General features: G+C 41.2%; 1 protein-coding gene across 10 annotated transcripts in view; it reads right to left on the reverse strand.

Annotated features, from left to right (window-relative positions):
* Window positions 1-26,644, reverse strand: part of EPC1 (enhancer of polycomb homolog 1) — a 114,376-nt gene that overhangs the window by 29,333 nt on the left and 58,399 nt on the right. For all 10 annotated transcript variants that reach the window (XM_043541449.1, XM_037890964.2, XM_037890959.2 and 7 more), the window contains 4 exons: window positions 3,522-3,681; window positions 2,139-2,284; window positions 1,844-2,050; window positions 1,316-1,464 (listed from right to left, as the gene is read on the reverse strand). In XM_043541449.1, coding sequence (XP_043397384.1) covers window positions 1,316-1,464; window positions 1,844-2,050; window positions 2,139-2,284; window positions 3,522-3,621 — 602 coding nt within the window. In that variant the 5' untranslated portion in view covers window positions 3,622-3,681. The remainder of the gene's footprint in view (window positions 1-1,315; window positions 1,465-1,843; window positions 2,051-2,138; window positions 2,285-3,521; window positions 3,682-26,644) is intronic.

Raw genomic sequence — 26,644 nt, forward strand, 5'->3', positions numbered from 1 at the left:
GTGTCCAAAGCCGACTGCAAAGAGCTATAAAGGGATCTGACTAAACTGGGTGACAAAATGACAGATGAAATTTCATGCTAATAAATGCAAAATAATGCCGATTGCGATTATTGTTTCCAACTATACATGCAAAATAATGGGGTCTAAATTAGCTGTTACCACTCAGAGATGTTCGAGTCATTGTGGATAACTCCCTGAAAATATCTGCTCAATGTGCAATGGCAGTCAAAAAAGCTAACAGTGTTAGGAACCATTTGGAAAGGAATAGATAATAATATAGAAAATATCAATATCACTATACAAGGCTGTGGTATGCCCACACCTTGAATACTGCATGCAGTTCCAGTCACCCTCTCTCAAAAGAGATATTAGAATTAGAAAAGGTACACAGAAAGACAACAAAAATCATTAGGGGTATTAAACACCTTCCATATGAGAGAGATTAAAAAGACTGGGACTGTTCATCTTAGAAAAGAGATGACTAAGGGGAGATATAAGTCTCTAAAAGCATGGCAGGTATGGAGAAAGGGAATAAGGAAGTGTTATTTACCCCTTCACATAACAGAAGAACTAGGTGTCACCCAGTGAAATTAACAGGCAACATGTTTAAAGCAAACATAAGGAAGTACTTCTTCACAATGCAGAGTCAATCTTTGGAACTTGTTGCAACTGGCTGTTGTGAAGGCCAAAAGTATAACTGGTACAAAAAACAATTAGATAATTTCATGAAGGATAGGTCCATCAATTGCTATTAGCCTAGATGGTCAAGGAGGCAATCCCATGCTCTGGGTATCCCTAAACCTCCAACTACCAGAAACTGGGACTGGATGACTGGGAATGGATCACAGAAAATTGCCCTGTTCTGTTCGTTCCTTCTGAAGCATCTAGCTCTGGCCACTGTCAGAAGACAGAATACTGGGCCATATGGACGACCAAGGGTCTGACCCAACATGGCCATTTTTATGTTCTTAATAAATTTACCTATAATTTGTGAAGTCTCCTCTTTCTAGATTTGTGCACAGTGAAAGAAACCTAAAGCAAAACTGACAAAACAAGGGTGATTGGATGAAGACTAGACTAATTCCTTCCTGATTTGTAAATATATAATTTTATACTTAATTTTCTCTTTGTAAAACGTGAAAGCATGCTATACTATTATAAAATCATTAAGCACAAAAGTTAAAAAGTAGTTTTAAAAAAGATTTACACAACTCAAAAAGACATTTTAGTATTAGTTTTGTTTCTGCAAGAGCGTGAATATTTAATGCAAAAGTTTTCAAAAATGATTATGCAATCTTGTCTTGATGTACTCTACCTCTTTTCCATAATTTCCAGTGTTAAATGCAATAACTCCCTCTTGCTTTTTTCCCTTCTCTTTATCATCTCTAGGATAGTTACTGCACGACTCAGATCTCGACGCAATTTAAGCATCTTTTCATAAGATGCTTCATCATTCTTTCGATTCTGTGGATATAAACAAAAAACTTTTCATTTTGTTTTCATTGAAGTTTGTTTAATTTCTGTAATAAGTTTGTATCAAGCATTTTGACATGTCAAAGTACAAACAGAGAAACTTATATCTACTGCAAGTTACAAGTCACCTGCATTATTATTATTACTCGATTTTGTAGTGACCTACAAAAAAAAAAGACAGTGACACTCCTGGGATACACACTTCTGTAGTTAAACTGTATATTAGTTCAATTGAATGGTGCCATTAGCAGGCAAATAGTGGTTTCCCCTCCCCCCCCCCCATTTCTTTTCAAGATTCAGTATTCAAAGTTAAGTTGACTTAGTAATGCTTCAATACAGTAAGAATGTGCCAGATTTTATATCTACTCACTTTTCGAGTCTGCATCTTTTCTGTTCGTCTTCTAAAAGCAACATAAGGATCATTTGTGCTGGAACCATCTCGCTTCTCTTGTTTTACTGCTGGGATAAGAGAGGGACCTCGACAATTTTTCCTCTTTTTAATCCAGTACTCATACACTTCTTTAATTAATTCATCATCTTCCTTCAGAAGCAGTTTGGCCTCCTGCAGGCTGACTGGCTAGATGTAAAACCCAGTGTGTTACAAGAAATAGCAGCATATGAAAGGTTGTTTTTTTTAAATTTTTTTATCTGAAATAATGTTGTACCTGCTGACCACTGCCCTTTTCTAGCCTGTCTATCATCTCCTCAAACTGCAAAGGAGAGATGTCCATTCTTTTCTTCAATTTATTCACAAAGGCCTCATCTTCTGAATCCAAGTCATAATCCGGCTGTTCAGCATCCAAACTAAAAGCTAAACAATACAGTGAATGTTAACATGGAAGTACCATGGAAGTATTTTGTTGCAACAACAATATAAGTGTCTGGGATTGTAACACCTTGATACTTTTATTAAACAGATATACAAGACAGTGAACAAGAATAAAAAGAGAATAAAATTAACAGAAGCAATGACACAATGCAAGCAGACATTAACTGAAGATGACATTATAAATATAATATCTAAGCATTCAACTGCTTATCATTTTACTATCCAGTATACTTCCTATAGTCCAATCTAAGAATCTGGAGTGACATCCTGGCCCTGTTGAAGTCAGTTTTTTGTTTTTACTTCCAGGAAGCCAGAATTTCACCCCAACTATATGTGGTATTTCAACAAAAAGCTTCACTGATGACTACATTGACATCACCCAAGTTCCCCTCATCAATAACCTTAATATCTTAAATGAAAAACAAAAACAAAAATAAATAAAAAATAGGTTCATCTGGCATGATCTTTAACCAATCATTGAATCTACTCTTTATGATAATCTAACTTTACATACAGGAAACATTTTGAAGACTGCTTTTTGTTCACAGGGCAGTCAGCTTAAGAACGTCAATTGACCTATACTATCAGGAGAGAGCATGAGGAAATAAAATGATCATGGAAGTAGTCAGTACTCTCAAGAAAGAGGATTATAAATCAATCCCAATCTTTTATCCAGAAATAAACTGGGAGTCTATTCAGTTTATGGGGCACAGGTATGTTCAAGATATTGCTAATTAAAGCATACCGCCCGAAGTAAAGTAATGACTGTGGTGAGATCCACATCCAAAAGGAACAGCTGAAATCTCCTAGCCAGATAAAGATGAAAACAAGCAACATCACCCAAGTGGGCCACCTAGGCCTCTAGAAGCAGCTGAAGAATTCTAGAATGTATCTTAAGAGGTGAACATACTTCATCTAATTGAAGAGAATGGCGAACCGCAGCCACTGGGAGCTGCAGGGGGGCTGTGCTTGCGGACAGTCGGGTCAACATCCGCAAAATGTCTCGTGGCCCGCTACCAGCTTATCCTGATGGGCTGTGTGTGGCCTGCAGATCACCCACCACTGGTTTACATCTTAAGATGCTGCACAAACATTAATCTTCGAAAGGAAGTTTCAACAGTAGTTCAATAGGTTTTTAAAGAAATTCCTTTAAATTACCAGTTTAAAGAACATTTTGGATATAGGCTTTCACATACAGTTTAAAAATATTTATACTTACGCTGTATATGAATGAGCTGCTTTGGCATCCTAAATTCCCCAGGATATATAGATTCATAGTAAGCAATATTACTTTCTGCCTCTGGGACCGGTATAACCATATTATCCCTCTTCTCTCCATATACCTGTTGTGCCGAGATAGCTCGCTGAAGATGATGTTCCTACAAATAAAAAAAAGAAAAAAAGAAAAGGGATTTGAAAATTGACATTCTACTGAGACATCTGGTGTGATGAGTTCACCTTACTTTCCTAGTCCATTTTTAAAAAGATAAAACATTAGTTTCTGTTGATTTCTGTATTTACATCACAAAGAAAAGACAAGACATGATAAATTAACACTATATTTTAGTGGAGATGTTCCAAGTAACGTAACAAGGATACACCAAGTTGACTTCCAGTAGGTGGAGCTCACACAACACACACAGCCCTGACTACTGGAAAGCTGTAGAGTTCTCTTCTGCACAGAGGCAGCTATTTAGAAATAGCAAAAAACCCACCAACCAAAATCCCTTATGGGTACAAGCAACACTATTTTGTATCTAAGGAAATATTATGAACTATTCAATGACATGTTATTTGCATGTCAAGCTAAAACAAATACTTGTAGAAGTATAAAAGGATAGAATCATAGAATGTAGGCCTGAAGAGTCCTTGAGGAGTCATCTAGGCCATGCCCTCATGATGAAGCAGGATCAAATATATATACACACCCCCCCAAATATATATCCCTGACAGCTGTTTGTCTAATTTGTTCTTAGAAACCTACTATAACAGGCATTTTACAACCTTAATTGGAAGGAAGTCTATTCCAGTATTTAACTACCCTTATAGTTAGAAAGTTCTTCCTAATATCTAATCTAAGTCTCCCTTGCTGCAGATTAAGCCAACTACTTCTTGTCCTACCTCCAGTGGACATGAAGAACAAATTATCCCCATCCTCTTTATAAATAGACCTTAACACAATATTTGAAGACTTATCAGTCTTCTTCTCTCTAAAAGACTAAACGTCCAGTTTTTTTATTTTTATTTAAACCTCTCTTCATAGGTCAGTCAGGCTTTTAAAACATCTTATTTTTGTTGCTCTCTTCTGGGCTCTGTTTATTTTGTCCACATCTTTCTTAAAGTGCGGTATCCAAAACTGGACACAATACTCCAGGTGATGTCTCAACAATACCAAGTACAGCGGGATACTCTAAGGCAGTAGTCCCCAAACTTTAAGTCATGCCCCACTTACCCCACATGCCGCCCTCTTCCCCTGGAAACTGTGGTTGGGAGCTACGGCCAGGAGTGGAGCTGTGGCTGGGGCCAGGGCGAAGAGCCGTGACTGGGAGTGGGAGCGGAGTCTGGGAGCAGAGGTTGGGGGCAGAGCTGGGTGGCGCTCCCTCCCATAAGGGCTGGCCCGGGCCCCGCTGCGCCCTCCCCCCCCCCCGAAACTTTCCTCCATGCCCCTCTACAGGGGGCGCACTGCGCAGTTTGGGGACCACTCATCTAAGACTTGTTAGAGGTAGATACTGTGGCAAGCAAACAGTCAGGGCTTCACACTACCACCCTGGGTTTTAGCTTCTCTAATTTTTTGTCACTGCCCATTTTTTTATTAGATATGTTATTCCTGGGGGAATTCTGTGCCAAAAAATTAAGTGCCAAAAAACCTAAACATTATGGACACAATATTTTAAAATTTTGCATATTTTATTTGTCAAAATAACACCATATAATCACACCACTTTCAGTTAGTTTGGTAATTTATTTTAAAATACCTGTCAGCAAGCATGTCTTAACAATACAGCTAATAAATAAAGATTCAGGAAATGGTTTTTGGCAAATAGATTACTTACTAGGCATATTAATGCAGAACGCTGATTAATAATTCATTTAAGTTACAATATAGAACTGTATTTCCCACATCCCTCAGAAGCAGTGCAAAGATTTGGGGGAGTCAGAGGTAACAGAGGAGCTGAGGGAGAGGGAAGTAATTGCTGGGAAGGAACCTGGGTGTGAATCTGGAAGGTTGTTGGGTAGGATGGGACAAGTATGGAACAGGTTTTTTGGGGGGGCGGGGTTCCCCCATTCAGACCCTGGCTGACCCCTAGTCTCTCCCACTCAGTCAGGCACATCTGCCCCTGACCCCATGTCTCCACTAAGGCACCTCCCTGTCCCTATGTGGCCTTGCACTCCCTCCCCTGTCCCCTGCGCCTCCACTCCCATTCAGCCCCTACCCCCAGCCTGTCATCCCCCACTAACCGTTATGAGCCCTGTCTCACCCCCCAGCAGCGCCATACTGTCTGTTTCCCTATATCCCCAGTCTCCTGACCTGGCACGACAGGCACTGTGAAGAAGGCGCTACAGGCTCTCTCCCCCCCGCTAGCTGGCCAGGAGTGGCTGCTCTGTTCTAGTTCCACAGCGCTCTCTGGAGGGCAAAAGGGGAACTGTAGCGACTTTCCAGCAGAAGTTATTTTCTGCAAAAAAAAATTAAAAATATGCATGGCATGTGAATTATGCACACGTGCAGTGGTGCAAAACTGCAAAATTCCTCCAGGAGCAGATACTATATGAGGCTTACAACCTCTGATCATTGAAAAAATAAAGAATTGTACATGATTTTGTGAAAAAGTCGTTATTTCTGATACAAATCCTCAAACTATATATTGCAGTTTTTTGTATTTTGGATGCTGGCTTGAAAGAACAATTTAATAATTATCTAACTTATCTTGGTGAGTTTAGTGCCAAGTTTTAAATAGGGCAAAAATGTATGTTTTAATTAAAATAAACGACATTTTCTAGCCTTTACAGTTAAGTTTAAATTCATTTCACATTTGGAAGCTTAAGTGATGTTGTTCAAGCCTGCAGCCAAACCCAATTCCTGATCTAATCATAGCTCTGCCAAGCTGCAGAACCTTGTAAGTACTGAGGACCATGGTCAGTTTCCCATTGGTACTATACAGTGTGGGTAGCAGTGCAACTTTTAAGAAATCTGTCAATTTTTACATTGCTGTGGCATAGTTGGGGACAGCTAGGAGTAACAGCAAAGCCTGCATGATAGGTAAACAAGATCCTTTTTATTGAAATAAAAACAAACTAAGCCATCAAGATGCATACATTACTTACTGAGCAACTATGTGATGTTATTACCCTCACTAGTTTAAACTTACATGGTTTTTAGCACCCTTTTGTATTATATTTCTTTTCTGGTTTGCTTAGAGCTCTACTTTCGAGTTTCCACCTCGAGTTTAATGTTATTTATATTATGTTAGCACAGATGCTGCACATACACAGTCATAATCTGAAGAGCACCCATAGTCACCATTTCTGTACTGTAGAATCTGCCCTTAGACGACCTCATAATAAAATACAGAAAAACTGAGTGGAAGAGTTCTGTTACATAGATTTGCACCAGTTTAGTTAGTTAGTTTTGATCTGTTCCTCCAACTGAGCTGTAGACTGGTATTTTATTTAACAATGCAGGGTTTCTTGACCTTTTTTAATTTTAGGTAAAGTTGCTTGCTTCACTGGTAAAGAGGTTACAGTTGAGAGACCCAGGCGTGATACATGGTAAGGGGTTATACTTGTAATTCGATTCATTTTTTGATCCTCTAGTGCAGTGGTCTCCAAACTGGGATGCATCCCAGGGGGTGCACGGCAGCAGGAGCGCCGAACGGCACTCTGCTGTTTTTTTCCTTCGGCGGCAGCACGTCCATGGCTGGTGTTCCCCTCCGGACGACTTACCGCAGGCGGGCCACCAGTCTTCTTCTGTAGAGACCACTGCTCTAGTGCTTTGTAACAGAGACCTATGCTGTTTTGGCAGACAGGGCACCAAAAGTTTAGAGTTCTTTTCTGTATGTTGATTAGGTCTGCTCTAATCATTGTTGCTGAGTACTTGTCTAATAAATAGTAATTAGTGGAAGTGGAGGTGAAATGGTTTCCACTGGAATTTTGTCTCAACTGTTATCATGGTAGCTAAAGATGGCACTAGAATACATTCCCATGCAGTAGAACAGGTGGAATTATACTGTAAAATAGATTAGTGGTTTTATCAGAAAGTGGTAGTTATTTAATTGTTCCTTATTGCATGCAAAAGTCTAGATGTGATTTTTATAGCTATACAAGGCTTCATAGTACATTTATTATGATGCCCAGGAACATATTATTTAAGAATTTTTTTGTTAAAGAAAAAAAAAGAAAAAAGTTTTGATTGTTCCCAGGCTGCTCTGTAGAACCTATTTTACAGTACATTTCTAGCAAGTGGAAATTCTTTTGAATAAATATATTAAGAGGGCAATAGTATAACCAGATCAGCAGCAGGTATCAGGCATTTAGTGGAAATCCTGGGTTTTGCTACTGATGTACATACTGACAAGGACTGGGCTGAGATTGCACTCCTGTTTTACTTCCTCTTGCATGAAGGTCTCCATATGCATGTCTATCTTTATCCTACAGTTGATTGATTGATACACAGATGTAGTTGTGTCCTATGTTTTCCCACCAATTTTGTAGAAAGTTAAGTTCCAGTTGTGCCAGCTTGGAGTTGAAGCTTTAAAAGCTTCAAAAAGCATACAAATATCTTGCTTGTGGTTATTTGAGTCTGCAGGATAAAACTGGTCACTGCTGCATTCTCAGAAGGATCCATTTTGTCTTGCGCATTTTGGTTTATCTGTCAACTATGTGTATTTTTTTTTTAAATCAAATCATGATTTAAATCACTAGTCAGGAAGACTCGATTTAATCATGGTTTTCTACATAAATGTTCATTCTTGTTGGTTGTTGTAACCTTAATACATATTCTTCACAACTCAGATAGATGTAGGTTTCATTTTTAGAAGGTACACACTATACATTTTTAAACAATGATTTATTTTGAAAACTTTTCAATTAGTTTTAAAAATATATCAGAAAATGAATGGTTGGTTGGTTATTTCATTTACCAAAGGTAATTGAAGCAGATATTTATGAAGTCATTGGGAGTGAACTATCTCCAATTCAACAGGTTAATCATTAATATTTGGAGGATTTTCTTGCCATGCGGTATTAGGAGGAGATCACCACCAGACAGACATTTAAATTGTTTTATTTAACTAAAAAACAACAACATTATGTATTCTGGATTTTCTTCTTCAAAGAGCAAACATATAATATTTTAACAAAACAAGCATGTCCCTCACTTCTCGCATTTATCTCCAGACTTCTTCTCCTTGTCTAGATCTATTCCGGCCCCAACAATCTTCTATTCATTTAGCTTTTTGAAACTGCACTTTTAGAGAGAGGTAAGGGATTGACTGTGTACACAAATTTGCAGAGGGACAATAGAGTTGAGGTTTGTTATTTCTCACCTCTATATATTTATTTAAAAACATTTTTGCTGTTAACAAGCATGTTACCTCTGGGGAGACAAATCCAGTTTGAAAACTGCAAAACTAAGCATCTCTGATGGTATCTTCTAGATTGTGCACTGAGTCCCATTGGGTAGATAGAAAGATTAATAATAGAAAGACTAAATAATCTATACAGAAGCCTGTGAAACCCCACAGAATTGGGTCCCTAATCCATGAACTATTGGAACTCATTTACAAAACTTTTCTTAAACATTACATGAATATATTGTCTCATAGTATAGAATTGGAATTTATAATCCCTATTCCATGATGAGACATATTTGAGCTATAATTCATCTTTAGATGGATTTTTTTTGATAAAATGCTTTGAGGGAAAAAACCTGATTTAAATAAATAAAAAAAATCTGATTTATTTTTAAAATCATTGATTTTTATCCACCCTGATTAAAATTATTTGGGTTGGAAACATTTGTATTTGTATTCTGACATAGATATATTAGTTTAATGAATATCCATTGAAAAAACAATTAAAGTTACTCCTATACCATCATGAAGATTTAATCCACTAATCAGTTTAGTGAAAATGATCATTTAAAGCCTGTCCTTTGAATCCGGTACCTCCACCAAAATGGTACAAAGCTTCAACTCTGGAAATAGCTCTCTCTCTCTAGAGTTGGTTTTCCCCAAAATGATGGTTCATACACGGAGTTCTTCTGTACAGGAATTCTTGAACTGCATATCCTGTCCACTAGTTTCCTCATTCAACTTTAATTCCAGTCCTCATTTTCAAATATGTTCTCTGCCCTGATGATTTCCGATAGCTCTACTTTGAAAATTTTGACACCGCTACATTTTTAAAACAATAAAAAAAAATATTTATGCTAACTGGCTAACATTACTCTTATCAGATATTCATTAAGGATGAGCTTTTTTTGAAACATGATAAGCACTGGCCTAATTCTGTATCCACTGAAGTCAATGGCTCCTGTTGATTAATTTTATGAGAAGTTAGGTCAGTGTGCTTTTGACAATCCCATTTTAAATCTAAAGTTTTAGTTTTTTGAATTTTCTAAACACGTAAAGAATATATTTAAACACAGAAGGGGTAGATGTCTGACGGTACTACGTTCCAACCACACTAGTAAACAGTAAGACCTCTACACACAAAAAGTCATGCCTCAGGTCTCAAGCACAGATTGTGAAAAAATGTTAGAAGAGTTTGGTCCTGTCCACAACAAACAATGTGTTCAAAAGTGGTTTTAGAGATGATCCATGTTTGAGCTATGCTTAGAAATGGTTTTCAAGTATGGCAGTCTACTCTACAGAGTGGGCTTTAGCCTGTACTCACACCCACAGACAGACCACACACCGACACTCCTTCCTTAGATTGGGATAAGAGATTAAATGAGTTTGTGCACTGTTCTATCAGAATCTGGGATTGACTGTTTTATGTATTTCCCCTTCAACCAACAAACTGCCAAAAAGCTACAAGATACCTTATAAAAGTTAATCATACAAGAAAAGAATGCAAAATTACATTTACAAAAATTAAATACAAATACAAGTCTTATAACTGAGGCTCAAAGTCTTCTTAAAAAGACTTATGAACGATTGAAAGAAGAAACCACACTAATAGCTTGTAATGCCTACACGCGTAACTCAGGAAGTGAAAGCCATAATTAGACTACACTCCATTCAACAAAATCTTCCAACAACCCCCAAAATGTACATGTAAATTTCAGTGCTCAGATCATTAGCTTGAGCCTGGAATCATGAGTAAATTCTATACAAATTTCTCCACTCATGTCTGCCAATGCATCTCAAATTTTGACTTGTAACAACCTTGCAAGTACATAATTCATCACAATCATCAGTCTGGACTGATTTTGTAAAGTGAAGAAATGGGCAGGGGAAGGAAGGGAGGGAGAGGGGGAAAGAGCCTCATCTCATTTATTCATTGATACATGTACCCATCGCTATCACTGGGCCTTAACTAATATGGCAAACTAACATGGAAACTTGACTGTGTTAATGTTTTCAAAGCATCCAAAGTCCCACTGAAATCCAATGGGACTTGTGCTTGTAAGTCATTTGATCTGGGATGGCATTTTGGAAAGTGCTTACTGTCACCACTGGAAAACTCATCCAATATAATATTACATGCCTCACCTGGGAGAATAGACTGGTCTTAAGGCCAACAGATTTTGTCAAACTAGTGGTAAGATAGAATTTTAGAGCTGGAGGGTCCTTCATGATAATGCCCTATTACCAGTCCACAAATGTTAAATCAAAAGCTCCAGTACCTCGACTGACCTCCAATGCTGGGATGCCCTCTCAGATAGCCATGGCCAAACAAACAAAGGGCTTTTTAGATTCAAGTCAAGCACCCTGGTTTGTTTTCACAAGCAAACAGGAAACCAGTGCAATTTCTTGACAATTCATTTAACTTGTTCCATTTGGCTCAAACTAAGCAAATAGGGAGATTAAAGCTAGTGCAGAATTAGTTTCTCAATGGTCTTGAAGGCTAGCTTTGCACAGAGCACATTGTGCAGATCAGATCACTGCAAAAACCTTGATAACTCTGGAAAACTATCAGGACCTTGTTAAAGATTTGAAGTCCAGTTTCCAGAAATAAAAAACACACTACTACATCTTCAGCTTTCTGAGAAAGAACAGACTTCGAAAAGTCATTTGGCAGGTGTATTTAATAGTAAAATTTTATATTTTATACATTCCTATAATAGGTACTTTGTATTTCTACATTAAGCATACATCTGCTGAAGTTTCAAGACATCTGCTCAAAGTAGTTCGAATTTACTATTCACTAACAGAAAAATTAATAGATCATTAATTACTCAGTAATTATCATTAATTACAGCTTCAACAAAGAATGAAAAAAGTTGAGAAAACAAGGAGCAATAAAAAATACTTATACAGCAGTTATACTAAAAAGGACATTATGGTCTGATGTACTGAACAAAGGTATGAGAAACTTATTTTAATTCTGGTTAGGGCACTGATGTGACTGCACAAGCTAAAACCTTTCTGTAGATGTTTCCACATCTGCAAAAAGGGGGATTTATACTTACTTCACAAAGAATTATGAAGTAGTAATATTTGTACAGTGCTTTGAAAACACAAAATACCATTACTACAGATTATTAGTGTTACTCTACTCAAAATGCAGAAGGAAGTGTGTTACGACTGGATCAAATGAGCCTTTGTGTAAGCAGACTTGTCTTCAATGACCAAGAATCTCCCCTCCATTAATACCTGACTACATAGAATTTGGTTAAAATCCAACTGCTGGATTTCTAAGTTATAGGTTATCAGTCTAAATAATGTAAATGTAGTCCCAATTAAATTTACCTATTATTAATTTGATAGTTATTTGTATTGCAGTAGCTCCAAAAGACCTCAGCCAGAATCAGGTAACAACAGCACAAAGCCCTGAATAAACTTTACTCCTGGGGCAATTCTGCAACATTGCCAAGCACAGAATTAACGTGTCCCCCCAGACCAGGCAGAATAATTGATTCTGATGGGGGAGGCAAAGGGAAGCTGCAACTACATCATAGAATATCAGGGTTGGAAGGGACCTCAGGTCATCTAGTCCAACCCCCTGCTCAAAGCAGGACCAATCCCCAACTAAATCATCCCAGCCAGGGCTTTGTCAAGCCTGACCTTAAAAACTTCTAAGGAAGAAGATTCCACCAACTACCTAGGTAACATATTCCAGTGTTTCACCACCCTCCTAGTGAAAAAGTTTTTCCTAATATCTAAACTAAACCTCCCCCACTGCAACTTGAGACCATTACTCCTTGTTCTGTCATCTGCTACCACTGAGAACAGTCTAGATCTATCCTCTTTGGAACCCCCTTTCAGGGAGTTGAAAGCAGCTATCAAATCCCCCCTCATTCTTCTCTTCCGCAGACTAAACAGTTCCCTCAGCCTCTCCTCATAACTCATGTGTTCCAGTCCCCTAATCATTTTTGTTGCCCTCCGCTGGACGTTTTCCAATTTTTCCACATCCTTCTTGTAGTGTGGGGCCCAAAACTGGACACAGTACTCCAGATGAGGCCTCACCAATGTCGAATAGAGGGGAACGATTACGTCCCTCGATTTGCTGGCAATGCCCCTACTTATACAGCCCAAAATGCCATTAGCTTTCTTGGCAACAAGGGCACACTGGTGACTCATATCCAGGTTCTCGTCCACTGTAACCTCTAGGTTCTTTTCTGCAGAACTGCTGCCTAGCCATTCGGTCCCTAGTCTGTAGCGGTGCATGGGATTCTTCCATCCTAAGTGCAGGACTCTGCACTTGTCCTTGTTGAACCTCATCAGATTTCTTTTGGCCCAATCCTCTAATTTGTCTAGGGCTCTCTGTATCCTATCCCTACCCTCCAGCGTATCTACCTCTCCTCCCAGTTTAGTGTCATCTGCAAACTTGCTGAGGGTGCAATCCACACCATCCTCCAGATCATTAATGAAGATATTGAACAAAACTGGCACCAGGACCGACCCTTGGGGCACTCCACTTGATACCGGCTGCCAACTAGACATGGAGCCATTGATCACTACCCTTTGAGCCCGACGATCTAGCCAGCTTTCTATCCACCTTATAGTCCATTCATCCAGCCCATATTTCTTTAACTTGCTGGCAAGAATACTGTGGGAGACCATGTCAAAAGCTTTGCTAAAGTCAAGGAACAACACGTCCACTGCTTTCCCCTCATCCACAGAGCTAGTTATCTCGTCATAGAAGGCAATTAGATTAGTCAGGCATGACTTGCCCTTGGTGAATCCATGCTGACTGTTCCTGATCATTTTCCTCTCTTCTAAGTGCTTCAGAATTGATTCCTTGAGGACCTGCTCCATGATTTGTCCAGGGACTGAGGTGAGGCTGACTGGCCTGTAGTTCCCAGGATCCTCCTCCTTCCCTTTTTTAAAGAGGGGCACTACATTAGCCTTTTTCCAGTCATCCGGGACTTCCCCCTATCGCCATGAGTTTTCAAAGATAATGGCCAATGGCTCTGCAATCACATCCTCCAACTCCTTTAGCACTCTCGGATGCAGGGCATCCGGCCCCATGTACTTGTGCTCGTCCAGCTTTTCTAAATAGCTTTTGACCACCAGGGGTGGATATGGCACCAGAAGAGAGGGCAGCCAGCTCATAGCAGGAGCAGCCAGCCAAGGAGAGGGAGTAGGCAGAGACTACCTTCCTCACAGCATCCTGCCCATAAGGTCAGATGCGGCGGCATGGGATGGGGGGTGTGTGTGTGTGTGGGAAGGATGGACAGAGGAGCACAGGAGGTAATGGGGTGACAGCACTGAGCCAGGGACTGAATGGGAGTGGAGGTAGAGGGAACATGGGGACAGGGACATCTTATATCTGGCTGAATGGTAGAGGCTAGAGGTCAGCCAGGGCCTGCACGGGAGTGGCTCCACAAATCCGCAATAATTTCCCCTCCAAAAAAAGAAACAAAAAACAAAAACAAAAACAAAAAACCTATTCCATCCTTCTCCCACCCACACCTAGCAAACCTCCAGACTCACTCCCAGTTTCCTTCCCAGCAATTACTTCCCTCTTCCTCAACTCCTCCATTACCAGACTCCCCCAGGCCTTTGCACTGCTTCTGAGGGATGTGGGAAATACGGTTCTGTACTGTCGTTTAATTACTCAAAGTTCTAGGCATATTAATAAGGAAAGGAATCTATTTGTCAAAAACATTTCCTGAATCCTTTTTTGTTGTCTGTACTGTTGCAGACATACTTGCCGACAGGTATTTTTAAATAAAATTACCAAAATAATTGAAACTGTGATGGTGATATGGACCCTGCCCTGAAGAGCTAATTTTTAAAAACCCAAAGAGACAGAACATACAAGCACTAGTAATCAGGATAATGCCAGGCATGCTTCTTGTTAGTTCTTAATTTCTGTATATACACACACACTTTTGTCACACACAGTTGTCCCAACTATTATTATACATCTGAACAACGATTAACTTTTTATAAAGTTAAAGTTCTCCTCTATTTCAAAGCTCAACCAAAACAGCAGCCACCAGTCTCATTTTAAAGGCTTTCATTATGCTTCTCTCTCTGCAGAAGTGACCAGCAGCAACCAGAACACAAGCAGCAACCAGAAGGAGTTTCTCTTGCCTCCTGAGAAATCAGACCCTGGGAATTTGTGGGAACTCCTGCCCTACATCACTGTCCTAGGTGCTGGTGAGGTTGTGTTACTAGAGCCCAGCTCCACAGTGGGGCAAGTGACCTGCCCAGCCCACACCCTGCTCCTGCTGCTTGCCTCCCAGGAAGGAGTGGGAATTCCAGCCAGTAGGCCACTGTGGTGTTGGTACCTAAATCTGAGCTCCCGGGATGGGGTGGGAGGCAGAGGATGAGTGGGTACAGCCCAGTCCGGCTCCTTCCCCCTACCATCAGCGCTGCTCGGATTGCTCCCGCAAGTCTCTTGCCTCCTGGGAGGCCTGGTTCCATACTCTGAAGACTCAGGCCTGGTCTACACCTAAGACCTTAGATGGACCTAGCTACATCACTCAGGGGTGTGAAAAATTCACACCCGAGACACGTAGTTAAACCGATCTAAGCCCAGTATGGACCATGTCTACACTACAAACTTTGGTCGACGCAAGTTACTTTGGCATAAAGTTGTCAACATTAGCATATTATTTGTGCGCATGCATATTAGGCTCGTTGTGTCAGCGGTGCACGTACCCACCAGGAGTGCTTGTATCAATGCAGTGAAGTTTTCCATGAGTAGGCATCCCAGTGTGCAATCCGCCATCATCCAGCGCACTGTCTTTTGAGAAGTTTTGGCAATGCACACAGGGGTGACTGGGAGCAAGGGGTCCACTTACCAGTGTGCAACTGTCTCCATCCAATAATGTCATCTACCCCATAATTTTCATGCCTTCTTTCAAAATCCCATAAGCCCACTTGGCCTTCCTTGTTGACCAACATCTCTGACAGAAGCACAGACTGTACAGCTCTGCACTATTATCCTAAGCATTTTAAGCACAGGATGCGTGATCCTCCAGAATTTCTAGAGCTGCACGAACCACCAAACAAGCAGGCAACATGTTTTCTTGGAGGACAGATTGCTGTGGGACATAGTAAGAACCAATTCAAGGCTGCTGGTGGCGTTCATAGAGCAGCTTCAAATGCTGGAGTGCTCATATAGTAATATACGCTTGGGATGACGAGCGGCAGCTGCAGAATTTTCAGATGAGCAAGGCCACATTCCTGGAACTGCGTGCCGAGCTTGTCCCAGTCGTCCAGTGCAGGGACACCAAAATAAGAACTGCCCTGCAATGGAGGAGTAAGTAGCAATGGCATTGTGGAAACTTGCAACATCAGATTCCAACTGGCAAATCAGAAAACAATTTGGACTTGGAAAATCCATTGTGGAGGCCACTGTCATGCAAGTGTGCAGGGCCATTAATCACCTCCTGCGACGCAGAAATGTGACTCTCTGCAATATATCATGTGCAGCAATGATGTTCCCAAACTGCAGATGAGCAATAGCATGCAAATATTTGACACTAAACCATCTTGCTACAGAGCACCTCTCTTCTATGGTGTACACAAGCACTTATGGATCACAGAAGATGTTCCACTGACATCAGCATGGGCTAGTCAGGGAAGGTGGAGGACTCTCCCATCTTTAAAAAACACAGGACTTTTCAGAAAGCTACAAGCAGGGACTCTCTTTCCTGACTGGGGGATTACCATTGGGAATGATGAAATGCCAACAGTGATCCTTGGGGACCCAGCTGACCCCTTACTCCCTTGGCTCATGAAGCTATACAGTGGCCATCCTGACAGCACCAAGGAAAGATTTAACTACCAGCTCAGCAGGTGCAGAATGACAGCTGATTGTGCTTTTGGTAGACTGAAGTGACGCTGGCACTGTTTACTCACAAGACTGGATCTCAGTGAGAAAAAAAAAATATTCCAATGGTTATAGCTGCCTGCTGTGTCCTACCTGTCAAGGGACATCACTATGTACATGAACCACATGGCCCCCCCTTGCCTAACTCTGCAGGGCAACGAAAGGCAGGTAACACTACCTCTCTTTGTTGTACTGCTACCTCTTCTAGTATGAGAAAATTAATGAAAAGTCAATTGCTGTACCCAGCAACACTGAGCAACACTGTAACGGGAAATTAAATTTAAACACTTACCGAGGATCATTCCCTCCCAGGCTCGACTGCCAGGAATGACTGATCTGCAGTGGGGTCTCAAACAGGTCCTTGCTCACAGCATATGTCCCCCAATCCTACCCCTCTTACTCACTGTTCATGTCAGGGGCCTGTGGCTCAAACTCCTCAGAGGTATCAACAGTGGTATGCGGCATGGTGGTGAGGTCTCCATCAAGAATGGCATGCAGCTCTTTGTAAAAGTAACAGGTCGGCGGCTTGGCACCTAATCACCTGTTGGCCTCCCTGGCCTTCTGAGATGCCTGCTGCAGTTCCTTTGCTTTTCTGTAGCTGGTCCCTGTTGTACCCATTTTTCTGCATGCCCCATTAAATTTACTCATAGAGGTCCACATTTCTACAGCTGGTCTGTAGCTGTGCTTGCACAGTTTCTTCTCCCCACAGGGCCAAGGACCCAATACTTTTTGTCTACTCCAAGCTAGAGCACATAGCCAGCACGCTCAGCTGGTAAATTACACACAACAATGGAGAATTGCTAGGTGTGCTTGCCAAATTGGGAAATCAGGAAAATGCATTTCAAAAGTTTGTGGGACTTTAGAGGAGGGAGGCCTTCCAGCCCTGGGCAGTGAAGTTCACAATTGTGACCAGAACAGTGTCGGGCCTTGTGGGAGAAACACCCCCCCCACCCCCCACCCCAACGCAAAGTGGCTTATGTCAACTTAACTTTGTAGGACACAGACACTGCTAGGTTGATGGAAGAATTCCTTCGTCAACCTAGCCTCTCAAGGAATTGGATTTACTACAATGATGGAAAAACCCTTCTGTTGATGTCGTGTCTACATCATAGCAGCATAGCTGCAACTATGCGGCTGTAATGCTTGTAGTGTAGACATAGCCTCTATCTGGATATCTGGGAGATGGCAAAAAAGGGGTGAGAAGTTGACGCTGTCTCAGCCCCCTGGATCTTCCTTCTGTTGTGACTGGGACTTAAGTGTACCTGTAATTGGTTATGCAAACTACTTCTTAAAGCACTATCTATCCATGAAAATTTACACTCCAAAGAACTAAATTTGGGGTTCCAGCTCATTTTCTGAAGTATTGGGTAAGCAAAGAAATACTATACAAGTGTGTTTTGATATTTACAAGAACACAGGGGATCTAAGCTACTTTTGCATTCCTCTAATCTCCTAGGGTGCTAAGGGCTGCTTTAGCTCCCGGCATAAGTTAGAGTAGTCATTGATGTAATCTAGAGCTACATCAGTTTATGCCACCAAGAGATTCATCCATAGTGAGGGAATCCTCAGCTATCTGATAAGGGCAACTTTACAGAATAGTAGGGCTGGAAGGGACCACAAGAGTCCCTTGCCCCCTTTGCAAAAAGAGACCCAAAACATCTGGAGCAGCACTTGGTAGTGAATATGGAAGATAATTAGAAGATCACTTCTGTTATTCAACTGATTTATCAGTCCCTTAAGTAGTTGCTTAAGAAAGGTTTCACTTTAATTACTGTAGCACAAAAATCTAATTATTACAAACACCAGACTAGAACTGCTGCTTCGGCTTTGATCATCATTGCGGAGTGAAAGTGTAGTCTAATTATACTCATTTGTTCCTGAAATACATTAAAATTTTTTTGTAACGAGACTAAAAGATAATCTTGCCAACTAACAGTTTTAATAGGGACATTGAGTAGAAGTTCATTTAGCAAATTCATCTATACCATCGCAGTCTGATCCTCCTGAGTCATCTTATTTGGACACTTCCAAAGGAATAAATTCTGCTCTCTCTTTGACTGAGAAGTTGCTTCCGTATTTGTGGGCTTCCAATAGCAAGATGAGTAAACAAGGTCTACTTCTTAGCTTTTGGGGAATTTTCTTTTTTGGTTTGGTAAGCTCTGTCAAACAAAGAGGGAGCAGGAAGGAAGAGGTCTAGCAATGTGGTATCTTGGTGGAGCTGAAAAAAGGAGGAGGGATTCAGTAGTTTTCCCACCTTCCAATTAACTGCTGTGACCAGCAGGCCTGTGTAAAGGGAAGCTGGGGGCAAAGAGGAAGAAGGTAAGTCAAAAAGAACTTGGAAATACATAAAATTACTTCAGGTTAGAGTGCTGAATCCTGAAATGTGGGAAACAGAGCCTTGGGATAATTGTTGTGTGCATGTGCACTGACTTTTGGTGCTTAATCATTCAATCTTAATGCTCTATTAATGTACTGGTATGGGATTAACTGGGGAGGATGAGGTGCTAAATGATTAAAAAATTAAAAATATCATAGAAGTCTTCACATTTAAATATGCAGCTTTGAACCCACTGAAATTAATAAAATGTAGGCAACTAAATGCCTTTTTGCATCATCATAGAACCACTGGGCTGGAAGGGACCTTGAGGTCATCTAAGCTACCCTCTGACGCTGAGGCAGGATTAGGTATATCTAGACCATCCAAGAAAGGCATTTGTCTAACCCGTTCTTAAAAACCTCCAGGGATGGAGATTCCACAACCTCCCTTGGTAATCTATTCCAGTGCTTACCTATATTTACAGTTAACACTGTTCTTAAAATCTAACCTAAATATCCCTTGCTGCAAACTAACCATCACTTGGACAATACCAAGTGAGCAAAATCAAAGAATCCCTTGACTGGGAAATGAAAAGCTGAAACCATGGCTAAGTATAACTTGACCAAACTAATAGATAGCTCAGATGTCTTCAGATCCAGCAGTTAATCTAGGAACCAATTCAACCCTGAGACAGCAACCACCGTGTTGGTGACACTGGGCACGACACTAGGTAACTCTGGAGGGTGGAAGACCACGAGTGTCGATGAAGCCCTCTTGCTCTAGGCCCAGATAAACTAAAGCCCCTCTGCTCCTTGAACTTTATGTGACCCTGCACAACTATGAGGAAGCTAGCACACAAACAGACAGGTTTGCACACGGCTCGCCAGCCAAGGCCAGCTTCGGCTTGGGAAACAGATAGATAAGGCAGAAATGTTGAGCAAAAACCAGTAACAAATAGACCCAAATAAGGCAAGGCTCAGGCAATGCTACTGAGGAAAAACAGAACTGGCTGCTTTAGCTGATTGGTATTGTATGGGGCAACAGGTAATTGGTTGCATAAGCTTGTGTAGTGAAGTAGGCAAAAGGTATAAAATGTATACTGGAATCTGCATGCGCGGCTGCAGGATTTGAGACAGCTCAGTCTCCCTGCACCCTATTTGGAGCTCCAAATAAATCTCTCTGCTTCTCCATCCTGTTGTGGTCATTGGCGCGACGCATACCGGGCAACGAACCCAGCTGTTGCTTGCCTCGGGCACTCTGTGCCGGCAACAACCGGGCCATTGGACGAATTTCTCCCATTTCTGCAGGTAACTAGTGAGGGTTGGTAGTTTTATTGTTGTAAACAATAGAAAAGTATTGAACTGCAAAAGAAAAGAGAAGGCAGAGTATGCTCTAGGGGGATGTGCTGGGGTTCTGTCTCAGGCCAACGCATTAGAGAAGGAATGGAGGGAGGTTTGCCCGCTGAGCCCCAGATAGCCTGTGTCTGCCATGAGAAGGCATAGGGTGCATTTGCAGGCTGAATGGACACTACTAGCTAGAAATGTCTGATCAAGGGCTTGAGAGGCACATACATACTTGAAGTGGAGTACACACAGGGAAGCTATTTGAAGAAGGTAGGATTACTTACCCATCACTGAGACTGATGGAGTAGACTACATCATCCGCAGAAAGAAATCCCTTACAACTGTCACGGCTCCTTCCTCACACAAGAGGCAAAAACCGTCAGCCACCTCCATTATACCAATAACCACTGCCTATCTTCTCTCTACCAACAGTCAAGACACTTCCCAAACCAATTCCCTGAAGAGCAACAATGTCAAGACAAGCAAGTATTGAAACCACCCAAGAGGGGAGAAAAAGGATATGGACAGGATACTGATAAATAGTTCTACTGGTACATCTTCCATCATTCCAGAATTACTTAGTTTACAGAATGAGAGAATTTAGGAGATTTGCCACTTATAAACTGCCTTCCACTTCATTAATTGCTCTGCTGGTGATATCCCTAAAGAGGCAAGGAAAGCCAGGTTGCAAGAACAGATTACAGTGAAGAATTAAGAGATGTTTATCTAAAAACCTAAAAGCCTTCACTCTAAAAGAACTAGGCATACTTCCAACTGCAGAGAAATAAAACAAAGTGATTGAGGTTTACACAGCAATGAGCATTGTTGACATCTTTCACCTCCTGTAGTCAGGACAGCTGTAACTAACTTTGTCTGGTTTTATTTAATTTGGTGGTAGGGGGGGAAGGGGCACAGGAAGGAGATGAAGGGTCTACAAGATGGGAGAGAGTCATAATAATAAAATAATAATATTAAAATCTACATCTTGCAATCTCTTGCATCCAGAGAGCCTTATATACACTCCCCGAAAGCGTAAAAAGTCACTCTTTTACCAAGACTACTGCCACTAATAACAGGCTTAGAAATGCCAGATGTAATCAAAATCTTAATTTCCATCCTGTTTTTCAAAGAAAACATTAATCCTTTTTGTTGAACAATATAATCTGATAATTAAAAAAATTATTAATCTGTTCTCATCAGGAGTTAAGTGTATTTGAAAATACATTCTTCAGAAGGAGACTATGGTGTCATTATGGTCACATTATTGAAACAGTATCCAATTTACTTTTGTTCCATATATTGTTTTCAAGTCATTACTGGCTAGTTTAATGACAATCCATGTGCTCTTCAGATTGGTTAACTGTGCAATACTAGATATTTAATTATTTCTAAAGCCAGTGTAAGATTCCATGTTGATCTACATGGTGGAGGGGAAGGCAGGGGGGAGGGCAGGGTTAGTCAGACTTCCAAATTATGGAAAAGAAAGAATATGCAAGAGCTTAGGATTTACCTTGACCTGCTAACTCACATTAAAACTACAACTTGTCTTGTCTTCATTAGGACTTTAACTCATGTTAGCTAATGCAAGGTAAGACCACATTTTTTCCTAGTGAAGACAGCCCTTCAGGGAGGAAAACATCTCAAGCTGTTTCTCACACTTGAGAAATGACACTAAGGGCTTATCTACATTACCCGCTGGATCGACGGGCAGCGATTGATCCAGCAGTGGTCGCAGACGTGATAAAACGACCGCAGAGCGCTCTCCCGTCAACTTACCACAGTAAAGACACTGCAGTAAGTAGATCTAAGTACGTCGACTTCAGCTACTTTATTTACATAGTTGAAGTTGCGTAACTTAGATCGATCCTCCCCCCAGTGTAGACCAGGCCTAAGAAGAATCTGACAAGTACTGACCTTAGTAAGGAATTTTTTTTGCAAAGACTGTTAAACTGGGAGGGGAGAGCAAAACTTCAAATACATCTCTACCCCGATATAATGCGGTCCTCGGGAGCCAAAAAAATCTTACCGCGTTATAGGTGAAACTGTGTTATATCGAACTTGCTTTGGCCTCGAGCATTTCTGTTGTTAACAGTCGCTTCCCGTCCCCTGACTAACCCCTCAGAACCACCTACCCATCCAACCCACCCCTGCTCCCTGTCCCCGACTGCCCCTACCCCATCCATACCCGCACCCCAAGTCTTATCCAACACCCCCGTTCCCCGACCGCCCCGCCCCCAGAACCTCCGAAGCATCCAACCCCCCCCCCCCCCCCCCAGCTCCCTGACAGCCCCCAAGACCTTCTGCCCCTTATCAACCCCTCGGCCCGGCCCAGCAGCGTGTCGGAGTCAGACATGCTGATCTGCCAGAGCACGCAGCCCCGCCCCCCAGAGTGCTGCTTTACTGTGTTATATCCGAATTCATGTTATATCGGGTCACGTTATATTGGGGTAGAGGTGTACATTTTCCAGTCAAAGTGAAGTGCCGTATTACACAAGGGAAAATTCTCACTACTCAAGTGAGTGATTTGGAGAACTAAAAGTACAAATCTAATTTGCACATGCAGGAATACTAAATACTGCCTTAGAGACTAACCAATTTATTTGAGCATAAACTTTCGTGAGCTACAGCTCACTTCATCGGATGCATACTGTGGAAAATACAGAAGATGTTTGTTTTTATACACACAAATCATGAAAAAATGGGTGTTTATCACTACAAAAGGTTTTCTCTCCCCCCACCCCACTCTCCTGCTGGTAATAGCTTATGTAAAGTGATCACTCTCCTTACAATGTGTATGATAATCAAAGTGGTCCATTTCCAGCACAAATTCAGGTTTTCATGATTTGTGTGTATAAAAAACAAACATCTTCTGTATTTTCCACAGTATGCATCCGATGAAGTGAGTTGTAGCTCACGAAAGCTTCTGCTCAAATAAATTGGTTAGTCTCTAAGATGCCACAAGTACTCCTTTTCTTTTTGCGAATACAGACTAACACGGCTGTTACTCTGAAACCTAAATACTGCCTGTGAACCATTAAAGACTTTTCTGTTCAATTCATCTCATGAATTACCCAAGTGGAATTTCTACTAGCAAATATCACTTTATATGGAAAAGGAACTGTTTATCCGCTCCTAGAGGTCTCCTTGTTACAAGTTGAATTCAAAGGCTGAATTAAACAACCACATGCTTAAGTAAGCCAAGTATGTTGGTAGTGTTATTCCCATGAGAAGCCTATAGGAGTTCACTGATCATAATTCTATGCAGCGATTAACACAAGAAATTTGCACCTGTTTAAAAGAAAAAGTTATTTAACAACTACCATTTAATAATTGAAGAATCTCTCAATTCTCATTAACTATTTTGATAAATCTTAGAGATTACTGCACAGGATTTAGGCTGGCAGCCTCAAGGAAGGGCATGAGGAGATCTAGTCAAAGTTATACTTGGGCAGGTATTATTGACTAGATCCTCTGAATTTACAGCCACTCTTTTTTCCACTAGTCTTTTAATCAGAACTCTGCCTTGCCTCTTATTCTCAGAGATCCTTTCATTTAAATACTGGAGAAACAGGGGCCAAGAGATTACAGCAGTATTAAGAAATGGGCTAGCTAGGATTTTTGAATAATGGTTTACATTTATGTTTAATTAGTTAACCTATACCCTCCTCCCCCCCCGCCCCGCCCCCCCCACACACCCACCCCTTCATTCCAATCATTATTCTGTTATTTGCCAAGTAGTTTTGTTATTTGCAAATGATTGTGTAAGGTAATACATTTTCTTCTTTTTCAGTATATTTTAAAGTTTAGATCACTACAAATTCTGTACTGAAAAAAAGACTAAACATGTATAGCAAATGTACTTCCTTTCTGCCTGAATAGTTACATTAAAAAAAATTAAAAGAATGTCACCCACTCAGAAATTAGGAAATGCCAGAATTAAGGTTGCGCAGATAACCTTGATTTACCCTCTTGCCATATATGTACTATAAAGAGTCTTTAATTACATGATCACGTACTATTTAGACACTGGATTCCTACTTCAGTCAGTGACAAATGAGATGGTGCTTACTGAAAGAGTGGCTCAACAGCTCTCCCTCCCTACCCCACAAACATTCAATTTTCAATTATCTACTGCATATTATTTAAACTATGCAGTGAATACAGAACTGATAATTTCTCTTATGTGAGGTAAGATGGTATTTTACAGACAGGGAACTGATGCAAAGAAAATGAAAGCCAAAATTGTTGAGCGTTCGTTTTTTTTTTTTGTTTTGTTTTTTTTTGCTTTTCCAGAATAGTTAACATGTTTATTATAGCTTTATACTGTTAATGCTCATGACTTCAGTGGTAGTTGTGAATATTCAGCATTTCTACAAATCTGCTAACACATGTCTCAAGTTATTCACCCATAAAATAAGGAACACAATTAGCAGACACCTGTAAAAAGTTCAGTGTAAGTAGTTGTGATGTTATTGACTTGAACTATAGAACATTGTTGCAGCCAAGGTCCTGCAGTGGCACCAAATCTTGTATAAAGGGGGTCAAATAAGATATCTAAGACAAGGTTATGGTTTGCTGGTTATGATTATGCTATCATTTTTGTATTTAAAGGTATAAGTATTGGCTCTACACCGTCCGTATTTCAAACTTATGCTATGCTTCTGGGTGACACCCAGACAAGTTGGTGTCAGCTCTGCCTAGCCTGCTTGATGGCCCATTAAGGACCATCAGCTATACAAATGACCCATTGAGAGAAGGCAGACACGCCTTGTGACTCAGCAAGGTATGCAGGGACATGCCTATGGACAGAACTCTGAGGTTTTTCCATGCCATGTGATGGACAGCTTGCCTTTGGAACAAAGAAAGAAAGACCACATGGCAAGAGAATATAAAAAGCTGCTGCAGCTCCTCCATCTTGGCTTCAATCCTGCTCATCATCTCTGGAGGGACTTTGCTACACTGAAGCTTTGAACCAAGGACTGAAAGACCCATCCCAGCTGTGGATGTACTCCAGAGACTTGATTTGAACCTGCAGTCTATTCCATCACTGCTAGTTGAACCAAGAACTTTGCCATTACTGACAGGTTTCAGAGTAGCAGCCGTGTTAGTTTGTATTCGCAAAAAGAAAAGGAATACTTGTGGCACCTTAGAGACTAACCAATTTATTTGAGCAGAAGTGAGCTGTAGCTCATGCTCAAATAAATTGCTTAGTCTCTAAGGTGCCACAAGTCCTCCTTTTCTTTTTGCCATTACTGTATGTAATTGATTCCATTTAACCAATTCTTGGTCTCATCTATATCTTTTTCCTTTTATGAATAAACTTTTATATTTTTAGATTCTAAAGGGTTGGCAACAGTGTGATTTGTGGGTAAGATCTGATTTGTATATTGACCTGGGCCCGGGGCTTGGTTCTTTGGGATGGAGAGAACCTTTCCTTTTAGTGGGGTATTGGTTTTCATGACCATCTGTCCCCATAACGAGTGGCACTAGTGGTGATACTGGGAAACTGGAGTGTCTAAGGGAATTGCTTGTGAGACTTGTGGTTAGCCAATGGGGTAAAGCCAAAGTCTTCTCTGTCTGGCTGGTTTGGTTTGCTTCAGAGGTGGAAAAACCCCAGCCTTGGGCTGTGACTGCCCTGTTTTAAGCAATTTGTCCCAAATTGGCACTCTCAGTTGGGTCCCACCAGAACCAGCATCATTACAGTAGTGTCTCCAGTATCACAAAGGAACTTTCTTGGAGAGTCAGGGATAAAATCCAATTCCCCAGGATGAGTTCAACAGCCTTCACAAGAACATCCCTTTCTTTTCCTGCAGTCCCCCTGACTCATTCGCTATACTTCTTCCAACTTTCAGGTGGGGGTCCTAGAGAGAACAGCCTCCTTCACTACACATTCCTGATTCACCCCAGACATTGGTTTTCAAACTGTGGGTCACAACCCAGTACTGGGCCGTGGAATGTCAGGCTCTGGGTTGTGGTGGCTCTGGTCAGCACCGCCAACCAGCCCATTAAAAGTCCCATTGGCGGTGCTGCCCAGCTAAGGCAGGCTAGTCCCTACGTGTTCAGACACCATGCTGCGCCCCAGACGCAGCCAGCAGCAGGTCCGGCTCCTAGATGGGGGAGGGGCCATGGGGCTCCGCATGCTGCACCTGCCCCGAGCACCAGCTCTGCACTCCCATTGGCCAGGAACTGACCAATGGGATCTGGGGATGTGCCTGTAGGTGTGAGCCA

The sequence above is a fragment of the Chelonia mydas genome, chromosome 2, assembly GCF_015237465.2.
Source record: "Chelonia mydas isolate rCheMyd1 chromosome 2, rCheMyd1.pri.v2, whole genome shotgun sequence".
Classification (NCBI taxonomy): Eukaryota; Metazoa; Chordata; order Testudines; family Cheloniidae; genus Chelonia; species Chelonia mydas.